The sequence below is a fragment of the Ranitomeya imitator genome, chromosome 5, assembly GCF_032444005.1.
Source record: "Ranitomeya imitator isolate aRanImi1 chromosome 5, aRanImi1.pri, whole genome shotgun sequence".
Lineage (NCBI taxonomy): Eukaryota > Metazoa > Chordata > Amphibia > Anura > Dendrobatidae > Ranitomeya > Ranitomeya imitator.
In genome coordinates, this window is record NC_091286.1 from 29786272 (window position 1) to 29805959 (window position 19688).

The 19688-nt window shown below is 51.0% G+C and overlaps 2 protein-coding genes across 3 annotated transcripts in view; one reads left to right on the forward strand and one right to left on the reverse strand.

Moving 5' to 3' along the window:
- Window positions 1-592, reverse strand: part of SPATA17 (spermatogenesis associated 17) — a 253310-nt gene extending 252718 nt beyond the window's left edge. The window contains exon 1 of the mRNA XM_069768487.1: window positions 502-592. Within this exon, the coding sequence (XP_069624588.1) occupies window positions 502-569 (68 nt within the window). The 5' untranslated portion in view covers window positions 570-592. The remainder of the gene's footprint in view (window positions 1-501) is intronic.
- A 211-nt stretch (window positions 593-803) lies between these two features.
- The window catches only part of GPATCH2 (G-patch domain containing 2), a 146671-nt gene continuing 127786 nt past the window's right edge, over window positions 804-19688 (forward strand). For both annotated transcript variants that reach the window (XM_069768488.1, XM_069768489.1), the window contains exons 1-3: window positions 804-950; window positions 15699-16394; window positions 18259-18320. In XM_069768488.1, coding sequence (XP_069624589.1) covers window positions 901-950; window positions 15699-16394; window positions 18259-18320 — 808 coding nt within the window. In that variant the 5' untranslated portion in view covers window positions 804-900. The remainder of the gene's footprint in view (window positions 951-15698; window positions 16395-18258; window positions 18321-19688) is intronic.

Sequence of the window (19688 nt, forward strand, 5' to 3'; positions counted from 1 at the left end):
GGTGGATGTTACAGGACAGTTAGGCTACGTTCACATTTGCGTTGTTGCGTGCTGCGTCGGCGACGCAATGCACAACGCATGCAAAAACGCATGCAAAACGCAACAAAACGCTGCGTTTTGTGAGGCATGCATTCATTTTTATAGCGCAAAAAAAATGCAACAAGCAGCGTCCTCTGCGCCCTGACGCTTGCGCCCAATAAACGCATGCGTCACAAAACGCAACAAAACGCATGTCCATGCGCCCCCATGTTTTACTCTTCCCAGCGCAATGACTTCCACTAATAATGGTTAAAAACTCCAAACTGACTTCAAAACTACATTTCCCATGATTCCTTAACACACATGTAACCGACAAGGAATCATGGGAATTGTAGTTTATCGCAGCTGCGTCTCTTTAGTTTACCCCAGAAACTCCTAAAAAGTTTGTTTTCCGGGCCGCCCCTTCTGCCAGGCGCCCCCGGTCCTCAGCCCCCGGTCCTCTATCCTCTCCGCTCACTCTACCTGCATCTCCTGTAATACTCCATAGTCAGGTCGGACAGACGGCTCCGAAGCTTCTCCAGCGCGGCCATGTCTCAGGTGTCTGGACGCGTCTCCATGGAGACCGGATTGTACCACTCCACATTGGGGTGTAATAAACAAACTCGGATTTTCACCGCCCATCGGATTAAACAGTAAATTAGTCAGCATTATCTGGGCTGTCTAAGGGTTTCGTTGTGCGGAGTCATTGAAGAGTGGAAGGTGCCCGTGTTTTGATTTCTTAGTTCTCCGTGTGAATGGTTTCGTCCGACTTCCGCTCCCCTGTGCTCCGGGTCGCAGTCGCTGCTCCGGAAACGTCATGGTGGCCGTGCCCGCTGCTCCGGCTCTGCTGTGATCCTGGTGGGGACACCTCAAGCTTTGTTCATGGTTGGCGTAGCCAGGAAACACATCCGAGCCAATAAGGGAACCAGCTGGTGAGTGAGCGCCGGCCGCCATACTGCCGCCTGAGGCGGGGACACCGAGGGCTCCGGGGGCCGTTATACTGGAAGCGGCATCGCTCCCTGACCGCCAGGGACTCTGGGGGAGCAGCTTCCTTATCAGTCTCCCGGCCCTCTGTGCTTCCTCCTGGAAATGTAGTCACACTGACAACTGGGTGAGGGGTGGGGGCGTCCGGCATCGCTTGGGGTAGGTCGGGCGTCCGGCATGCGTCGTGGTTGGTAGGGCGGGCGTCCGGCATGCGTCGTGGTTGGTAGGTCGAGCGTCCGGCATCGGTTGGGGTAGGTCGGGCGTCCGGCCTGCGTCGTGGTTGGTAGGTCGAGCGTCCGGCATGCGTCGTGGTTGGTAGGTCGAGCGTCCGGCATCGGTTGGGGTAGGTCGGGCGTCCGGCATGCGTCGTGGTTGGTAGGTCGAGCGTCCGGCATGCGTCGTGGTTGGTAGGTCGAGCGTCCGGCATCGGTTGGGGTAGGTCGGGCGTCCGGCATGCGTCGTGGTTGGTAGGTCGAGCGTCCGGCATCGGTTGGGGTAGGTCGGGCGTCCGGAATGCGTCGTGGTTGGTAGGTCGAGCGTCCGGCATGCGTCGTGGTTGGTAGGTCGAGCGTCCGGCATCGGTTGGGGTAGGTCGGGCGTCCGGCATGCGTCGTGGTTGGTAGGTCGAGCGTCCGGCATCGGTTGGGGTAGGTCGGGCGTCCGGCATGCGTCGTGGATGGTAGGTCAGGCGTCCGGCATCCGTCGTGGTTGGTAGGTCGGGCGTCCTGTATCCGTCGTGGTTGGTAGGTCAGGCGTCCGGCATGCGTCGTGGTTGGTAGGAAGGGCATCCGGCATCCGTCGTGGTTGGTAGGGCGGGCGTCCGGCATCCACCGTGGTTTGTAGATCGAGCGTCCGGCATCCGCCGTGGTTGGTAGGTCGGGCGTCCTGTATCCGTCGTGGTTGGTAGGTCAGGCGTCCGGCATCCGTCGTGGTTGGTAGGTCGGGCGTCCTGTATCCGTCGTGGTTGGTAGGTCAGGCGTCCGGCATGCGTCGTGGTTGGTAGGAAGGGCATCCGGCATCCGTCGTGGTTGGTAGGGCGGGCGTCCGGCATCCACCGTGGTTTGTAGATCGAGCGTCCGGCATCCGCCGTGGTTGGTAGGGCGGGCGTCCGGCATCCGCCGTGGTTAGTAGGAAGGGCGTCCGGCATCCACCGTGGTTTGTAGATCGAGCGTCCGGCATCCGCCGTGGTTGGTAGGGCGGGCGTCCGGCATCCGCCGTGGTTAGTAGGAAGGGCGTCCGGCATCTGCCGTGGTTGGTAGGTGGGGCGCCCGGCATCTGCCGTGGTTGGTAGGTCATCCGTCATGCAAGGTTTCCAGCATCCTTCGGGGTAGGACGGGCATTCGGTATCCATCGTGGTTAGTAGGACGGGCATCTGCCATCCGTCAGGCAAAGTTTCCAGCATCCGTCGGGGTAGGGCGGTCGTCCGGTATCAGTCGTGGTTGGGAGGTAAGGCGTCTGGCATCCGTCAGACAAGGTTTCCAGCATCCATCGGGATAGGGCGGGCGTCCTGCATCCGTCAGGCAAGGTTTCCAGCATCCTTCTGGGTAGGACGGGTGTTCAACATCCGTCGGGGAAGGGCGGGCGTCCGGTATCTGTCGTGGTTAGTAGGTCGGGCGTCTGGCATCTGTCAGGCAAGGTTTCCCACATCCTTCGGGGTAGGGCAGGCGTCCGGCATCCATCGTGGTTGGTAGGTTAGGCGTCTGGCATCCGTCAGGCAAAGTTTCCAGCATCCTTCGGGGTAGGGCGGGCGTCCGGTATCCGTCGTGGTTAGTAGGTCGGGCGTCTGGCATCTGTCAGGCAAGGTTTCCCACATCCTTCGGGGTAGGGCAGGCGTCCGGCATCCATCGTGGTTGGTAGGTTAGGCGTCTGGCATCCGTCAGGCAAGGTTTCCATCATCCTTCGGGGTAGGGCGGGCGTCCGGTATCCGTCGTGGTTGGCAGGTTGGCTTTCGGCATCCGTCAGGCAAGGTTTCCAGCATCCTTCGGGGTAGGGTGGGCGTCTGGCATCCGTCAGGCAAGGGGTCCTGCATCTGTCGGGGTAGGGCGGGCATCTGGTCGGGCGTCCAAGCATCTGACATCTGTCTGTGTAGGTTAGGTGTCTGACATCCGGCTTACTTCAAGTTAGGACAGGCATCCAGTCATCCATCGTGGTAGGGTTGGCATCTGGTCGGGTGTCCAGGCATCTGTCGGGGCGGGGTGGGCGTACACATCGATCTGGGTAGGGCTTGCGTCCGACATCCATCAGGCAAGGCTAGGGTTGGGCGTCCCCAATGCGTCAGGGTAGAGTGGGCAGGCATTAGTCTGGCATCTGTCAGGCTCGGGTGGGTATCCGGCAGTCCCTCTGGTCAGATGTTCGTGAGACATAAACAGTAATGAAGCCGCCACATGGTTATACAGAGCTCATGGAAATTGAGGACTACATGGCAGGCTACAACCAGTCCTCTAGTGATAATCTCCTGCTGATAAAACAGAGATTATTTTCAAAACTGCAGCAAGCAGCCCAGTAAGTGACACATTGCTGGAATCAGGGTCTCTGTCCCTACATCATGCTGCTGACAGATTCCCTTTAAGAGACCCTTCTACTGACTGTCGGAGCACCTCACTGACTCTGAATTAGCTTATAACATTATATTTAATAGGACACTGTTGCAGCTGTCACATCAGAGCTCCGGGGCCACCAGACAGGGCCCCGCTCATCGCCTCCTCCCACCTGCTGTCATTCCTGGCTCCTTTTTTGTCGAACAGGTTCGGCACGATGTAAGAGTTGATGTCAAACCAGTTTTACTAATCCGAATAGGAGCCAAGGATTCCAGCAGGTAGGAGGAGGCTGCAGATCCGTTGGCCACAAATCACCAGCGTGGCCAGTTGTCATCATAGTTCTGCAAATCGATTCACTCATCTTTAATGATAGGTCATCAATATCATAGTAGTGAAAACCCCTTTAAGGAGTGCGGCATCAAAAGTGCCCAGTTTTTTTTTCTCCAGTAGCGAATACCGAAATAACTTGTTTCCACACCGGTCATCTCCATATTCTGGAGCTGGGATGTCCAGTGCACGACACGAGCAGATCCAGCCGTAGAAGCCAAATGATTAGGTCTTTGAGGTGGGTCGGAGCCACTCCTGCGCTCTGAGCCCTTTGTTCCCCCCGCCAGTCACATGGCCGCTGCAGCCAGTCTGCGTTCTCTGATCTGCTGCAGCCATCACAATTACATCCAAGTGGAAAAACAGATAGGACAGGGAGGGGGGACGTAGGCAGTTTGGAAGGAGGGATGGGGACGTAGGCAGTTTGGAAGGAAGGAGGGGGACGTCGGCAGGTTGGAAGGAGGGAGGAGGACGTCGGCAGGTTGGAAGGAGGGAGAGGGAAGGAGGGAGAGGGAAGGAGCGAGGGGGACGTCGGCAGTTTGGAAGGAGGGAGGGGGACGTCGGAAGGAGGGAGGGGGACGTCGGCAGTTTGGAAGGAAGGAGGGGGACGTCGGCAGGTTGGAAGGAAGTAGGGGGACGTCGGCAGGTTGGAAGGAGGGATGGTGACGTCGACAGGTTGGAAGGAGGGAGGGGGACGTCGGCAGTTTGGAAGGAAGGATTGGGAAGGCGGAAGGTTGGAAGAAAGGAGGGGGACGTCAGCAGGTTGGAAGGAGGGAGGGGGACGTCGGCACGTTGGAAGGAGGGAGGGGGACGTTGGAAGGAAGGAGGGGGACGTTGGAAGGAAGGAGGGGGACGTCGGCAGTTTGGAAGGAAGGAGGGGGAAGGCGGCAGGTTGGAGGGAAGGAGGGTGACGTCGGAAGGAGGGAGGGAAGGAGGGTGACGTCGGCAGGTTGGAGGGAAGGAGGGTGACGTCGGCAGGTTGGAGGGAAGGAGGGTGACGTCGGCAGGTTGGAGGGAAGGAGGGTGACGGAGGGAAGGAGGGTGACGTCGGCAGGTTGGAGGGAAGGAGGGTGACGTCGGCAGGTTGGAGGGAAGGAGGGTGACGTCGGCAGGTTGGAGGGAAGGAGGGTGACGTCGGCAGGTTGGAGGGAAGGAGGGTGAGGTCGGCAGGTTGGAGGGAAGGAGGGTGACGTCGGCAGGTTGGAGGGAAGAAGGGTGACGTCGGCAGGTTGGAGGGAAGGAGGGTGACGTCGGCAGGTTGGAGGGAAGGAGGGTGACGTCGGCAGGTTGGAGGGAAGGAGGGTGAGGTCGGCAGGTTGGAGGGAAGGAGGGTGACGTCGGCAGGTTGGAGGGAAGAAGGGTGACGTCGGCAGGTTGGAGGGAAGGAGGGTGACGTCGGCAGGTTGGAGGGAAGGAGGGTGACGTCGGCAGGTTGGAGGGAAGGAGGGTGACGTCGGCAGGTTGGAGGGAAGAGGGTGACGTCGGCAGGTTGGAGGGAAGGAGGGTGACGTCGGCAGGTTGGAGGGAAGGAGGGTGACGTCGGCAGGTTGGAGGGAAGGAGGGTGACGTCGACAGGTTGGAAGGAGGGAGGGGGACGTCGGCAGTTTGGAAGGAAGGATTGGGAAGGCGGAAGGTTGGAAGAAAGGAGGGGGACGTCAGCAGGTTGGAAGGAGGGAGGGGGACGTCGGCACGTTGGAAGGAGGGAGGGGGACGTTGGAAGGAAGGAGGGGGACGTTGGAAGGAAGGAGGGGGACGTCGGCAGTTTGGAAGGAAGGAGGGGGAAGGCGGCAGGTTGGAAGGAGGGAGGGTGACGTCGGAAGGAGGGAGGGAAGGAGGGTGACGTCGGCAGGTTGGAGGGAAGGAGGGTGACGTCGGCAGGTTGGAGGGAAGGAGGGTGACGTCGGCAGGTTGGAGGGAAGGAGGGTGACGGAGGGAAGGAGGGTGACGTCGGCAGGTTGGAGGGAAGGAGGGTGACGTCGGCAGGTTGGAGGGAAGGAGGGTGACGTCGGCAGGTTGGAGGGAAGGAGGGTGACGTCGGCAGGTTGGAGGGAAGGAGGGTGACGTCGGCAGGTTGGAGGGAAGGAGGGTGACGTCGGCAGGTTGGAGGGAAGGAGGGTGACGTCGGCAGGTTGGAGGGAAGAGGGTGACGTCGGCAGGTTGGAGGGAAGGAGGGTGACGTCGGCAGGTTGGAGGGAAGGAGGGTGACGTCGGCAGGTTGGAGGGAAGGAGGGTGACGTCGGCAGGTTGGAGGGAAGGAGGGTGACGTCGGCAGGTTGGAGGGAAGGAGGGTGACGTCGGCAGGTTGGAGGGAAGGAGGGTGACGTCGGCAGGTTGGAGGGAAGGAGGGTGACGTCGGCAGGTTGGAGGGAAGGAGGGTGACGTCGGCAGGCTGGAAGGAGGGAGGGGGGACGTCAGCAGGTTGAAAGAAGGTTGGGGGACGTCGGCAGGCTGGAAGGAGGGAGGGTGACTTTTTCAGGTTGGAGGGAGGGTGATGTCGGCAGGTAGGAAGGAGGGAGGGTGACTTTGGAAGGAGGGAGGGGGACGTCGGCAGTTTGGAAGGGAGGGGGGACGTCGGCAGGCTGGAAGGAGGGAGGGGGGACGTCAGGAGGATGGAAGGAGGTTGGGGGACGTTGGCAGGTTGGAAGGAGGGAGGGGGACGTTGGCAGGTTGGAGGGAGGGAGGGGGACGTTGGCAGGTTGGAGGGAGGGAGGGTGATGTCGGCAGGTAGGAAGGAGGGAGGGGGACGTCGGCGGGTTGGAAGGAGGGAGGGTGACGTTGGAGGGAGGGAGGGTGATGTCGGCAAGTAGGAAGGAGGGAGGGGGACGTTGGCAGGTTGGAGGGAGGGAGGGGGACGTCGGCGGGTTGGAAGGAGGGAGGGTGACGTTGGCAGGTTGGAGGGAGAGAGGGTGACTTTGAAAGGAGGGAGGGGGACGTCGGCAGTTTGGAAGGAAGGAGGGAGGAGGACGTCGGCAGGTTGGAGGGAGAGAGGGTGACTTTGAAAGGAGGGAGGGGGACGTCGGCAGTTTGGAAGGAAGGAGGGAGGAGGACGTCGGCAGGTTGGAGGGAGAGAGGATGGCGTCGGCAGGTCTCTGGTTCAGTGGCTATGGACTACCAGTGTGGCTGGTGGGCTCGGGTCCTGCAAATCTTTTTGCACAACTGCACGGACTATTCATTGATGTAAATGAGCACAGCGTAAAATTTAATTTCCCCTGTAGAGGTGCTGCCGGGACCCCGCACACTTGCTAACATGCTTCCCTACAGATAACATTACTGAATGATCAGCGATCAGGGAGCCCCCAGACTTGTCTGTGATTAGGAAAAACGCAAATTCTCGCCTTTTTTGCTGCTATTGAAGCCAGACCTGGACGCTGCAGTATTTATCAGCCTGCGTCATGTCCAGCATGAGCCATATAACTCGTGAGATATAACGGCTGCACATGGGCCCTATGGGAAGGGGCCACTGCTGAGAACATGGCTCATATATAACCCCTGGCAAAAATTCTGGAATCACCGGCCTTGGAGGATGTTCATTCAATTGTTTAATTTTGTAGAAAAAAAGCAGATCACAGACATGGCACAAAACTAAAGTCATTTCAAATGGCAACTTTCTGGCTTTGATAAACACTAAAAGAAATCAAGAACAAAAAATGTTCTAGTCAGTAATGGTTACTTTTTTAGAACAAGCAGAGGGAAAAAATTATGGAATCATGAAAAATAAACAAAAAACCCTCCAACACATCCCTAGTATTTTGTTGCACCACCTCTGGCTTTTATAACAGCTTGCAGTCTCTGAGGCCTGGACTTAATGAGTGTCACACAGGACTCTTCATCAATCCGGCTCCCACGTTCTCTGGTTGCTGTGGCCAGATCAGCTTTGCAGGTTGGATTCTTGTCATCGACCATTTTCTTCAACTTCCACCAAAGATTTTCAATTGGATTGAGATCCGGACTATTTGCAGCCATGACATTGACCTTATGTGGCTTTTTTCAAGGAATGTTTGAACAGTTTTTGCTCTATGGCAGGATGCATTATCATCTAGAAAAATGATTCATCATCCCCAAACATCCTTTCAATTGATGGGATAAGAAAAGTGTCCAAATATTAACATAAACTTGTGCATTTATTGAAGATGTGATGACAGCCATCTCCCCAGTGCCTTTACCTGACATGCAGCCCCATATCATCAATGACTGTGGAAATTTGCATGTTCTCTTCAGGCAGTCATCTTTATAAATCTCATTGGAACGGCACCAAACAAAAGTTCCATCATCATCACCTTGCCCAATGCAGATTTGCGATTCATCACTGAATATGACTTTCATCCAGTCATCCACAGTCCACGATTGCTTTTCGTTAGCCCATTGTAACCTTGTTTTTTTCTGTTTAGGTGTCAATGATGGCTTTCATTTTGCTTTTCTGTATGTAAATCCCATTTCCTTTAGGCGGTTTCTTACAGTTCGGTCACAGACGTTGACTCCAGTTTCCACCCATTCATTCCTCATTTGTTGTGCATTTCCTGTTTTGGAGACATATTGCTTTAAGTTTCTGGTCTTGACACTTTGATGTCTTCCTTGGTCGACCAGTATGTTTGCCTTTAACAACCTTCCCATGTTGTTTGTATTTGGTCCAGATTTTAGACACAGCTGACTGTGAACAACCAACATCTTTTGCAACATTGCGTGATGATTTACCCTCATTTAAGAGTTTGATAATCCTCTCCTTTGTTTCAATTGACATCTCTTCTGTAGGAGCCATGATTCATGTCAGTCCACTTGGTGGAACAGCTCTCCAAGGTGTGATCACTCCTTTTTAGATGCAGACTAATGAGCAGATCTAATTTGATGTAGGTGTTATTTTTGGGTATGAAAATTTACAGGGAGATTCCATAATTTTTTGTTCAGAATTGAGTGATTCCATAATTTTCCCCCTATGCTTGGTTAAAAAAAAGTAACCATTACTGACTACCACATTTTTTGTTCTTGATTTCTTTTAGTGTTTCTTAAAGCCAGAAAGTTGTTATTTATAATGACTTTAGTTTTGTGCCATGTCTGTGATCTGCTTTTTTTCTACAAAATTAAATAACTGAATGAACATCCTCCAAGGCCGGTGATTCCATAATTTTTGCCAGGGGTTGTAGATCATATTGTGCATGGTTTACTCCTTTCCATCCACATGTGACAGGTTCTGGCGCATCCGGGATTTTTGGGAGAGATGTAGTTATCGCCCGCTGTCATCAGATCCATAGTCCTCCCCGGGTCCTTCACCGGGTCTCCGCCGCCCGTCCTGATGTCTGTTATTGTCTGCAGCGCTGAAAACACCACGATGGCGCTGCAGACAATGTCTAAGCTTAGCTTATCAATGAGCGCAGCCAGTCACAGCTATTTGAGCAGAGCCGCTGAGCTCCCTGACTGCCTGCAGCGCTGTCATTAATAACAGGTATCGGGAGCAGCGGTGGAGACTCCATGCTGGACCCCGGAGGGGGTATAAAGCTCAGTTTTGTTTTTTGTTCTGCACTTTATCTCCCATCGGAGTGATCACCCTACCGATACGTTATCAATGCGTCAGTCCTGGAGAGCAGAGGATAGCCCGATTGTTTGCAGCGCTGCAGTCCTAGGTGTAAATCAGACAAAAGGTGCGTGGAGTTTGTTGGTGACACCTGCAGTGTGCTGTCCGTATACCGCCATACTGTGCACATAAGACCTAAGCACATAGTATATAATAGAGGAGGGTCCTGCAAATCTTTTTGCACATCTGTACGGACTATCCACTAGCAGCCCTGGATGGAGCTGCACTCTCACACCCTGCATGTACCCGCCCTGGATGGAGCTGCACTCACACCCTGCATGTACCAGCCCTGCATGGAGCTGCACTCACACCCTGCATGTACCAGCCCTGGATGGAGCTGCACTCTCACACCCTGTATGTACCAGCCCTGGATGGAGCTGCACTCTCACACCCTGTATGTACCGGCCCGGGATGGAGCTGCACTCTCACACTCTGCATGTACCGGCCCTGGATAGAGCTGCACTCACACCCTGCATGTACCAGCCCTGGATGGAGCTGCACTCTCACACCCTGCATGTACCAGCCCTGGATGGAGCTGCACTCTCACACCCTGCATGTACCGGTCCTGGATGGAGCTGCACTCACACACTGCATGTACCAGCCCTGGATGGAGCTGCACTCTCACACCCTGCATGTACAAGCCCTGGATGGAGCTGCACTCTCACACCCTGCATGTACAAGCCCTGGATGGAGCTGGACTCTCACACCCTGCATGTACAAGCCCTGGATGGAGCTGCACTCTCACACCCTGCATGTACAAGCCCTGGATGGAGCTGCACTCTCACACCCTGCATGTACAAGCCCTGGATGGAGCTGCACTCTCACACCCTGCATGTACAAGCCCTGGATGGAGCTGCACTCTCACACCCTGCATGTACAAGCCCTGGATGGAGCTGCACTCTCACACCCTGTATGTACCAGCCCTGGATGGAGCTGCACTCTCACACCCTGTATGTACCAGCCCTGGATGGAGCTGCACTCTCACACCCTGTATGTACCGGCCCGGGATGGAGCTGCACTCTCACACTCTGCATGTACCGGCCCTGGATGGAGCTGCACTCTCACACCCTGCATGTACCGGCCCTGGATGGAGCTGCACTCTCACACCCTGCATGTACCAGCCCTGGGTGGAGCTGCACTCTCACACCCTGCATGTACCAGCCCTGGATGGAGCTGCACTCACACCCTGCATGTACCAGCCCTGGATGGAGCTGCACTCTCACACCCTGCATGTACCGGTCCTGGATGGAGCTGCACTCACACACTGCATGTACCAGCCCTGGATGGAGCTGCACTCTCACACCCTGCATGTACAAGCCCTGGATGGAGCTGCACTCTCACACCCTGCATGTACAAGCCCTGGATGGAGCTGCACTCTCACACCCTGCATGTACCAGCCCTGGATGGAGCTGCACTCTCACACCCTGCATGTACCAGCATGTCAGCACCCAATCCAGTTTTAGTGTGCCACCCAAAATTTAGGCTACAAGGGTCCCTGTTATGGCCAGAGAAGTGGGGCACAGTGGGCTGAATTTGGTGATTTTGGCATTGGAAATTCTACCATTATTTTTTCGGTGGATTGGAGGGGGTCGCCCCTTTTTACCTGGGTTCAATGTCATACACACTGGAATGGCTGCGCCTGATATTGCAGCCACAATTTAGTTAATCATTGGGGGGTGCAGGGAGTTGGGGCCCCCACTCTTTTTATATATTATATATTACCTATCCTAGCCCCATTAATAAATAAAGGGGGTTTTATGGGATTTTACAAAACGTGGCCAAGAATAGGGATATGAAATAAAGAAATGACTATTAACTTCCTGCAGCGTTGTTCTAGCAGACCACGTCGTTCCTGCCGTCATGATCCTTTCTATAAATTGTGTGAGCACTGCAGCCAATCACTGGCTTCAGGGGTCACAAGCCACACATGCAAATATCATACTTAATGACAGTGATTGGCTGCAGCAGTTACATGAATAATATATGGCCAGTAATTGCTGCAGGAACGGCATGGACCACCAGAGAGGAATGAGGGCTTCAATAAGTAAGGAATGGTTAGGTATTTATTTACATGGGTATCCCCATTAACAAAATCCTATCCCAATATGTAGTAGATGTAGTACTAATATTAGCAAATGCCTCCAATTAGACATGTAGTATAGTTCTCCTGATTAGCTATGTTGCTTACCCCATGTGCAGGGCATTGCAGTAGCTTAGGTATCTATGGTTACGATCACTAACAGCTAACTGACACTATATGAGTGGTCGTAACCATGGATACCTAAGCTACTGCAATGTCCTGCATATGGGGTAAGCGACATAGCTAATCAGAAGAACTATAACCTTTTAATAATAAAAAATTCAAATCCTGGACTTTTTTTTTATGTATACATGAGGGGGGACCCTGTGCCTCTTCCTTGGCGGAGAGAGGGCCTTGTATGTTCTCCATGTCTCTTTGCACCAAACATAGCCCCCTATTCACCTTTAGTGGTCTCTGAGTCATACATTGGCAGTATGCATCTGGAAGCTTTCATGACACATACCACTCTATTGGATGCCTCCGACATACGCTAATGCATAGACATCATTATATTTTTTAAGTATATAGCACAGAGGCGCCCAGTTCACGCTTTCCTATGCAGTTAGTGGGAACCTGTCAGCTAATGTTTATGTATACATATAGTGCATGACTGTACAGGAGGTTGTCCACTTATAAAAACGACACGTTTTTTGTACAGATCTGATGCACCAGTCATGAGAAATCTACTGTGGAGAACATATGAAAATCAGTCTGGGGGGCGTGTCAGTGCACCTTAAAGCAGCATTCCAAGTGCACTGACACGCCCCCTGTGCACTGACACGCCCCCTGTGCACTTCCTGCCTGATTTTCATATGGCTTGTACACTAGATTTCTCATGACTGGCACATCGGATCAAACTAAAAAAGGTATCATTTTTATCAGGGAGCAAGCTCCATACCTGTATTGTCATATGTAAAAAGTTCCAAGAAAGAGTTGCCAAAGTACTGTAAATCGGGAAGGAGGCCTAAAGGATGCACTATTGTCTGTGTGGATATGTTTGACCTTCTCCAAAGCCCAAATCTGAGGTGCAGCCGCTTCCGGGCCTCGGGTCTACGACCTGCAGATCCTTCATATGCATCATATACGTGTAGCGATAAGGCGGTAACGTACCGCGCGGTGGATGCAGCTAATCTCTCGCAGAAACCACAATCACTTTTCGCTGTGATAGTTGTGCAGCACTCTATAGAAGCGCTAATAAATCGCCCTAATTCAGATCCGTGAATGAACCATCTTTTTTCTCGAGTCCTTTTGTTGATGTCGAGCTCATTAATGCCAAGCCGGGCACAATAACTTGTGCCTGAGAAGCGTCCTGGCACCCGGCTCTGCGCCGCTCCTCCTGATATTCGGGCAGGGAAAGCCTCGTGCCAGACGCAATTCATTGTAGGACGATTCTCAAGATTCTGCCAAGTGACATTCGTGGTTTTAGCAATCATAATAAGCACATTGGCAGCGCCGGCCCGCAGCTCGCCCACTCATGGCGGAGGCAACGGCTTTGTGGCCGGACCAATATTAAAGGGCAGCTCCCTTCTTATGGAACTACGTAGTTAAACGCATCCCAGTGACAACCATCTGTCTTATTCCCATGCACAAGGCACCAGACATGACATGGCGGCACTCGTTATGGCTATGTACTATGAAAGCATGACGGCACTCCGCACTAGAAGGGGAGAATATCTCCATACTATGGTATCTAATGGTACATTCCCCATTTGAGTCCACACGTGCCTCGTTCTCAGGATGTACGGTATCCCTACTTTCACCAATGTGACATTCCACACCCTCTGGGGACACATATTGCCACAGGGAGGAACGACTGACAACGTGGCACCACGCTCGCTCCCAACCCTGACTGGCTGAGAAGCCCTTTTCATTTGCACCAGTGAAACAGTCTCGCCAGCCCGGCAGAACTGCCACCAGTTCCTTGTTAGCTATGTCTGGTCAGTTACAGAATGATATAGGGCCAGAAACCAGCCCCGGTAGCATGGAAAGTTACATTGAGAATTTGGACGTGTGGATTTGTGGATCGATATAAAATAGCAGCCAAGGTTAAATTATATATTTAATCGCCTTAAAGACACACTAGACAAAACTCTGAATACGCAATGGTTATACATATACGATGGTCAGATATGCAAATGCAGGTGGAAGTACAATAAGTGTAAGTAGATTGTATAAGTCAGTTACCTGGTGCTGCACAGACACATGGCATTTGTGGGGTGTCGGCGGGCTCCTTTTTTGTTTTTTTTCCGTTTTTTGTTTTTTTTCAGCATGATACACGCCGGGACCACCCTTAGAATAGAACCCTGGGCCACGACCCCACACGAGCAGTTAACCCCTTGATTTTTCACTCCCTTTCCCGACTCGGGATGGTCTTGCTACCCTCGGGTTTGTTAGCTGAGACTCCAAAACCAATGATGGGTCATAACTTCTCAACGGAAGATCATAGGGAGACGGATTTGGTGCCATCGGATCCCCGTTACACTTGGAGACCAAACATGGCTGTGCTACCTGGCTTCTATTAGCTGTTCTATGTATATACCCTGGGGTGCTAGAACGGGTCAAGACCCCTTGCAGGCATTCGTCCCGTTTCTGAGATCTGGAAAATGTAACCGGTATACGGTTACGACATGTACGACCAGTTCCTAACCCCAGTCTGGGGGGTCTTTGAAACAGTTTAAAGAGGTATTCCTATCTCCAAGATCCTTTCCCAGTATGTAGTAGGTGTAATAATAATATTAGCAAATAGTTCCAAATAGAAATGTAGTATAGTTTTTCTGATTCCCTATGTCTCTTTACTCATGTGCAGGCATTACAGGACCTTAGGTATCCATGGTTACGACCACTACCAACTAGATAACAAACTGTCACTATATCAGTGGTCGTAGCTATGGATACATAAGGTCCTGCACATGAGGAAAGAGACAGCGAATCAGAAAAACTATACTACATTTCTAGTTGGAATCATTTGCTAATATTATTATTATTATTATTATTACACCTACTACGTATTGATATAGGATCTTGGAGATGGGAATTCCACTTTAAGCAATTTGGGCTCCCAGCAGGTGTTTGTCCTACCAGAAAGGCCTTGGTCCCAGGGGTGTGAGTTTTTCCACTTGAAACTTTTGAAGCTGGACCACCTGCTGAGCCAGGTGTCCTGTTTCAGCCTCACATTTTGAAGGAGGTCTATAATTATAGCATCTGATTTTCAATGTATATATTTTGCGTTGTACATTTACAACATGGCTGGGTACCTGCATCTGTTTGGAGATTGTGGCCTTGTCGCCGCAGGTGCATTGATGTCTCCGTTCACTTGTAATGGAACGTCTATACGAATAAATGCAGCCACGACTCTGCTCCCTCCGACTCAAGACAGGCTGTTGTCCCGAGACAGATGCGAATCTCCTTCTGTAGATGTGCCATAAATGTGTGACATGGAACTATCCCTTTTAACGAACGTTTGGTCACTGATTTCTTCATCTGTTTATTTTTTAACTTCATACAAAGCCACCGATCATCCTCAACTCGAAAGTGTCTTCTGCTACGTCTGCATGTCCGCCTCCAGTAGGCGTACATGCCGAAAATGATGCACGGCAGAGCGTGCTTAGCTCTGCCATCACCGTTCTAATCTATGTCCCTGTCGACTAATACATCTGAATCCCGTTTTTCAGGGGATTTGGACGTAAGCCCTGACTTTGCCACCGAAAGTGTGCCGGAACCAATGTGAAAGCACCATTATCCTCATGTAGATTCTCCACCCGACTACGTCACGATTAACCTCAGATTTTGTTTTCAGCTAATGCTCTTGTAAAAACGTATAGTGTGTGAACACACCTCTAGGTTGGGGCTACATATCTCCTTGGTCCTTGACACATTTTGCTTGGCCGATGTGACTATGTTGACTCTACATCATGAAAGTAAATATGGTCGACGTGGCCACAGTAACCAGTTCGCAAGAAATCCTGACTTGTGGGAAATTTTGACTCTGATCTTTTTTTAACTTGATGGATGCAACTTCTCAGTATTGAGTTCCATCACGGCATGATGTGATGTCACATAGTTCCATCTTCGGCAACGTGATGCGTCGCCCCGTAGTTCCAGCCGGTTGTCACTGTTCGTGATGGAGCTATTAAGATCCGATGTTCTCAAGAGTCGATATGTGATTTATGTTCTTGTTGTATCTCCGTAGGCATTTCAGTAGGACAATGGAGGAGCTTGTCCATGACCTTGTGTCAGCCCTGGAAGAAAGCTCAGAACAGGCCAGAGGATGCTTTGCCGATACTGGAGATCACTCCCGAAGTATTTCATGTCTCCTTAAGCGGCAAGCACGGAAGCGGAGGGGAAGGAAGAGACGATCCGAAAATACTCATCACCCCTGGGAAACGGGGCACTGTCTAAGCGATGGCTCCGACTCCAGTCTAGAGGAACAGAACAAGGACTACAGGGAATGCGCCAGTAATAACAAAAAGGACAGCGACTCTGACGATCAGCTGTTATTAGCCAAACGGAGACCCTCGTCCAATATTACCAATATCCGTAGTAAGAGGCCTCTGTGGCACGAATCGGACTTAGTCGCCGATACCTTGGCTAGCAGGACCTTGCGAAGGAGACGGAAAGTGAAAAGGATGGCCATCGACCCACCGTCCGACGTCACCAGCACCTTGACCCTCTCTCGAGATCAGGCCATGGACAATGACTCCAAACATTACCAGCACCTGGAGTTATCCAAGAATAAAGTGAAGAAACGGAAAATTGCTCCTCCTAGACATGGGCCGGAGGTTCCCGACGAGGGAGTCGTGGTGGAAGGAGAAGACATGGGGCACGGAGCTAAAGACAAGATGGACTACGAGGAACAGAAGGGCTCGGATGAAAACATGAGCGACAGGTGCGTTTGGGTTGGAGGGAGGGACAATATGTGAAAATATTATATGGTGATCGTAATAGGAGAGACCACTTTAAAAGCGTTTAATTAAAACGTTCTGCTAGACAAAGAAATTCCCCAAAATGAGTATCACTCACCGTCCCCTGGTCCGGCCTTGCTTCGGTCTCTAAATGTGTACAGCACTGACGTCACTTCGACATCGTTGCAGCCAATTACTGCTCTGCCCGATTGTGTAGACGGCACGAACTGCTAATCTCACTGGTCAGCGCTGCAGGCAAACTGAGGCAGTGGCAGAGACTCATTGCTGGTCCTGGACCTGGGGAGGGTGATGAATGTTTGTTTATTTATTTTTTTTATTTAAAATAGCGCGGCTTAAAGCAGAAAGTTTTCTTAAAGGGGCCAACCCCTTTAAAGATCCCTTTATACACTCCTTTGTGTAAACGTAATCAGCGATCGTTCAACAATTGAGTAAAACGTTCTTTGTTCATCCGATCGGATTATTTAAGTGACCTAAAGAATAATTGTCAATTTGGATCTACGACCATAAAAAGGGTGAAGTCCACCTGATGGATGATAACTTAGTGGTTGGACCCCTCTAACCGATCACAGAGACTACCACCGATCCTGGGAGTGGTCTAAAAAGACTTTCATTGTCTATGGGACTGCCGGCGATACTAAGCGCAGCTCTCGTCTTTTTCTGGCAGTCCCAGAGACAATGAATGGAGCGGTGGCCACACGCAGGACTAGGGCTCCATCCTGATGGGGCATTTTACAGCTCCGGTATCGGTGGGGTTCCCAGTGATCAGCCGATCACCATTCAGGTGGTTATCACCTAGTCAATGGATTTAATGTTGGGAATAACCCTTTAACAGGGGCCAGTTGTCCCATAGGGTTTAGACAAGCCCTAGAGACACGTCTTTTTTCCCCCACTTCTTAATTTTTAATGCCACATTCAGGCTTTATTGAAACGTTTAAGAGGACTGACCTGAGTGATTGTCTGCAGTGGTATAGTGCTGCCATCATAAGCGGGGTAGTGACAGAGAAGCAGCGCTGGGGCGGCAGGGGATAATCCTTAGGAAATAAGCTCCCTCTGGTGGTGGCTGGAAGTAGAACATCTATCTTTTAAAGGGGCCATGTAAAAAAATATTAACGGATATATACATAACAAAAAAAGTCAGCCTACTCGCTCCTTTCTCCCCTGACAATCCCATGCAGCCCTCCTGGTCACATAATGGCCACTTGCAGACAATCGGTGCCATCAGTGACCATGTGCCACCCTGCCAATAGTACATAACATGACCACTGATTGGCTGCAGCGGTCACTTGCTTTACATTTGTTTAAGAAAAAATAAAAAGACTTGGAGGCCAGCTAGATTGTTTGGGGAGGAAGAAAACAACGAGCAGTGTTATGTTTATTTTTTTTCCTTATATAATTAACCATTTTTTTCCAGGCTTGTACAATGCAGGTTCCCTTTTTCCTTTTGGTGGGGGGTCTAGGATTGTAGAGGAGGGTCTGGAGCGTCTTTTTCGCGCCAGGATGGCTCCGTTCTCCAGCCCTAGCGTTCTGGGATCAGAAGGAAGGAGCAGCGCTGCTTTGATGGAGGCAGATAATAAGAATCCATCACTCGTGTCAGCGCCTCCTCGCATCTCGCTCCTTGTCAGGTTCCCATTAGATTCCCGAGGTTTTAGGCGCCAAAAATAATCCGCTCGGTTCATAAAAGCGCGGCCCGTGCAGCGCCGTCACAAACGCCATCTCTCCTTAAAGAAGGACGCTTTCTCGGAATGTTCTGTGTATAGAAATATTTATTCTCGTGATTAATCTTTTCTTTTTTTTTCTGTTGCTTTTTTTTTTTTGTGCCCTTTCCAGCGAGTCCAGCAGTATTAGCAGCAGTGACGCCGGGCTGTTCACAAACGACGAAGGACGCCAAGGTACTGGAAGGTTTCTCCCCCGTTAGCCGTCTAATTAATGAAAGACTTTACACTTTCTAATTAAAACTGTCAGGGAAGACCGAATATTGCAGGTTTTCTGCAGCGTGACGGGAGGGCAATTCTCCGATCTAATGTGATAATGGCCGCCTTTATAATGATTCTTATTGTTTACATCGTATACGAGAAGGCTTGGACTGGCCGACGGGAGGACCGGGGAATCCTCCGGTAGGCCGCTGTGAAGGACTTCTGAGGAGTAGTGCAGAAAAAAAAGTATTATCATTCCAAATTAATGTTACATAGGAGTGCTTAATACACAAGTAAAAAAAAAATCTCCGCAGCTCTTTTCTAAATTTCCTCCTGTTCCTTAATTCTTCTCCGTCTCTTATGATAATTCAAGAAGAGATGAAAAAAATCTTTTCTGTGTGTCACAGGAGCTCAGCCGTGCGCCATCTTCCTCCGACTGCCCTATGTCTGGCTGCAGCAGGAGCCTCCCCCTCTGCCCTATCACGATAGGCCCAACAGGAGAATAACCCTGCATTTCCTGCTGGATTTCCACATGGCTTTTTGTTTCAGGCCCTTAGATAAAAAAATTTCTACAGACTGATGACATTTATAATTTATTTCTTGGTTTCATGTTCTTTTATAGAAGGCGTATACTTATTTTTTTCTCTTCTCCCTCAAAACAGCACCACACTTGTCCGTGGGCTGTGTGTGGTATTGCAGGTCAGACATTCACTTAGAGAGGGAAGAGTTGAAAATAAATATCAAACACAGACAATGGTGGGGGAAAAAAAAATTATATATATATATATATATATATATATATATATATATATATATATATATATATATATATATATATTGTATTTATTATAATTTTTTTTTGGTGTGCACTTTTTAACTTTATCGGTTCAGTAAATAAAAGTTGAGCAAAAATGATTATCTGGTTTGAAGTCCAATCTGGCCGTACACATCGTAGCACTGCAGAGCAGCCCCATTTATCTATATAAAGGGGCGGCTGCAGTTCCCTGCACAAGAATCTTAACCCCTTCATGACCTTGGGATTTTTCGTTTTTCCGTGTTCGTTTTTCACTCCCCTCCTTCCCAGAGCCATAACTTATTTATTTTTCCGTCAATTTGGCCATGTGAGGGCTTATTTTTTGCGGGACGAGTTGTACTTTTGAACAACATCATTGGTTTTAGCATGTCATGTACTAGAAAACAGGAAAAAAAAATTCCAAGTGCGGTGAAATTGCAAAAAAAGTGCAATCCCACACTTGTTTTTTGTTTGGCTTTTTTGCTAGGTTCACTAAATGCTAAAACTGACCTGCCATTATGATTCTCCAGGTCAGTACGAGTTCATAGACA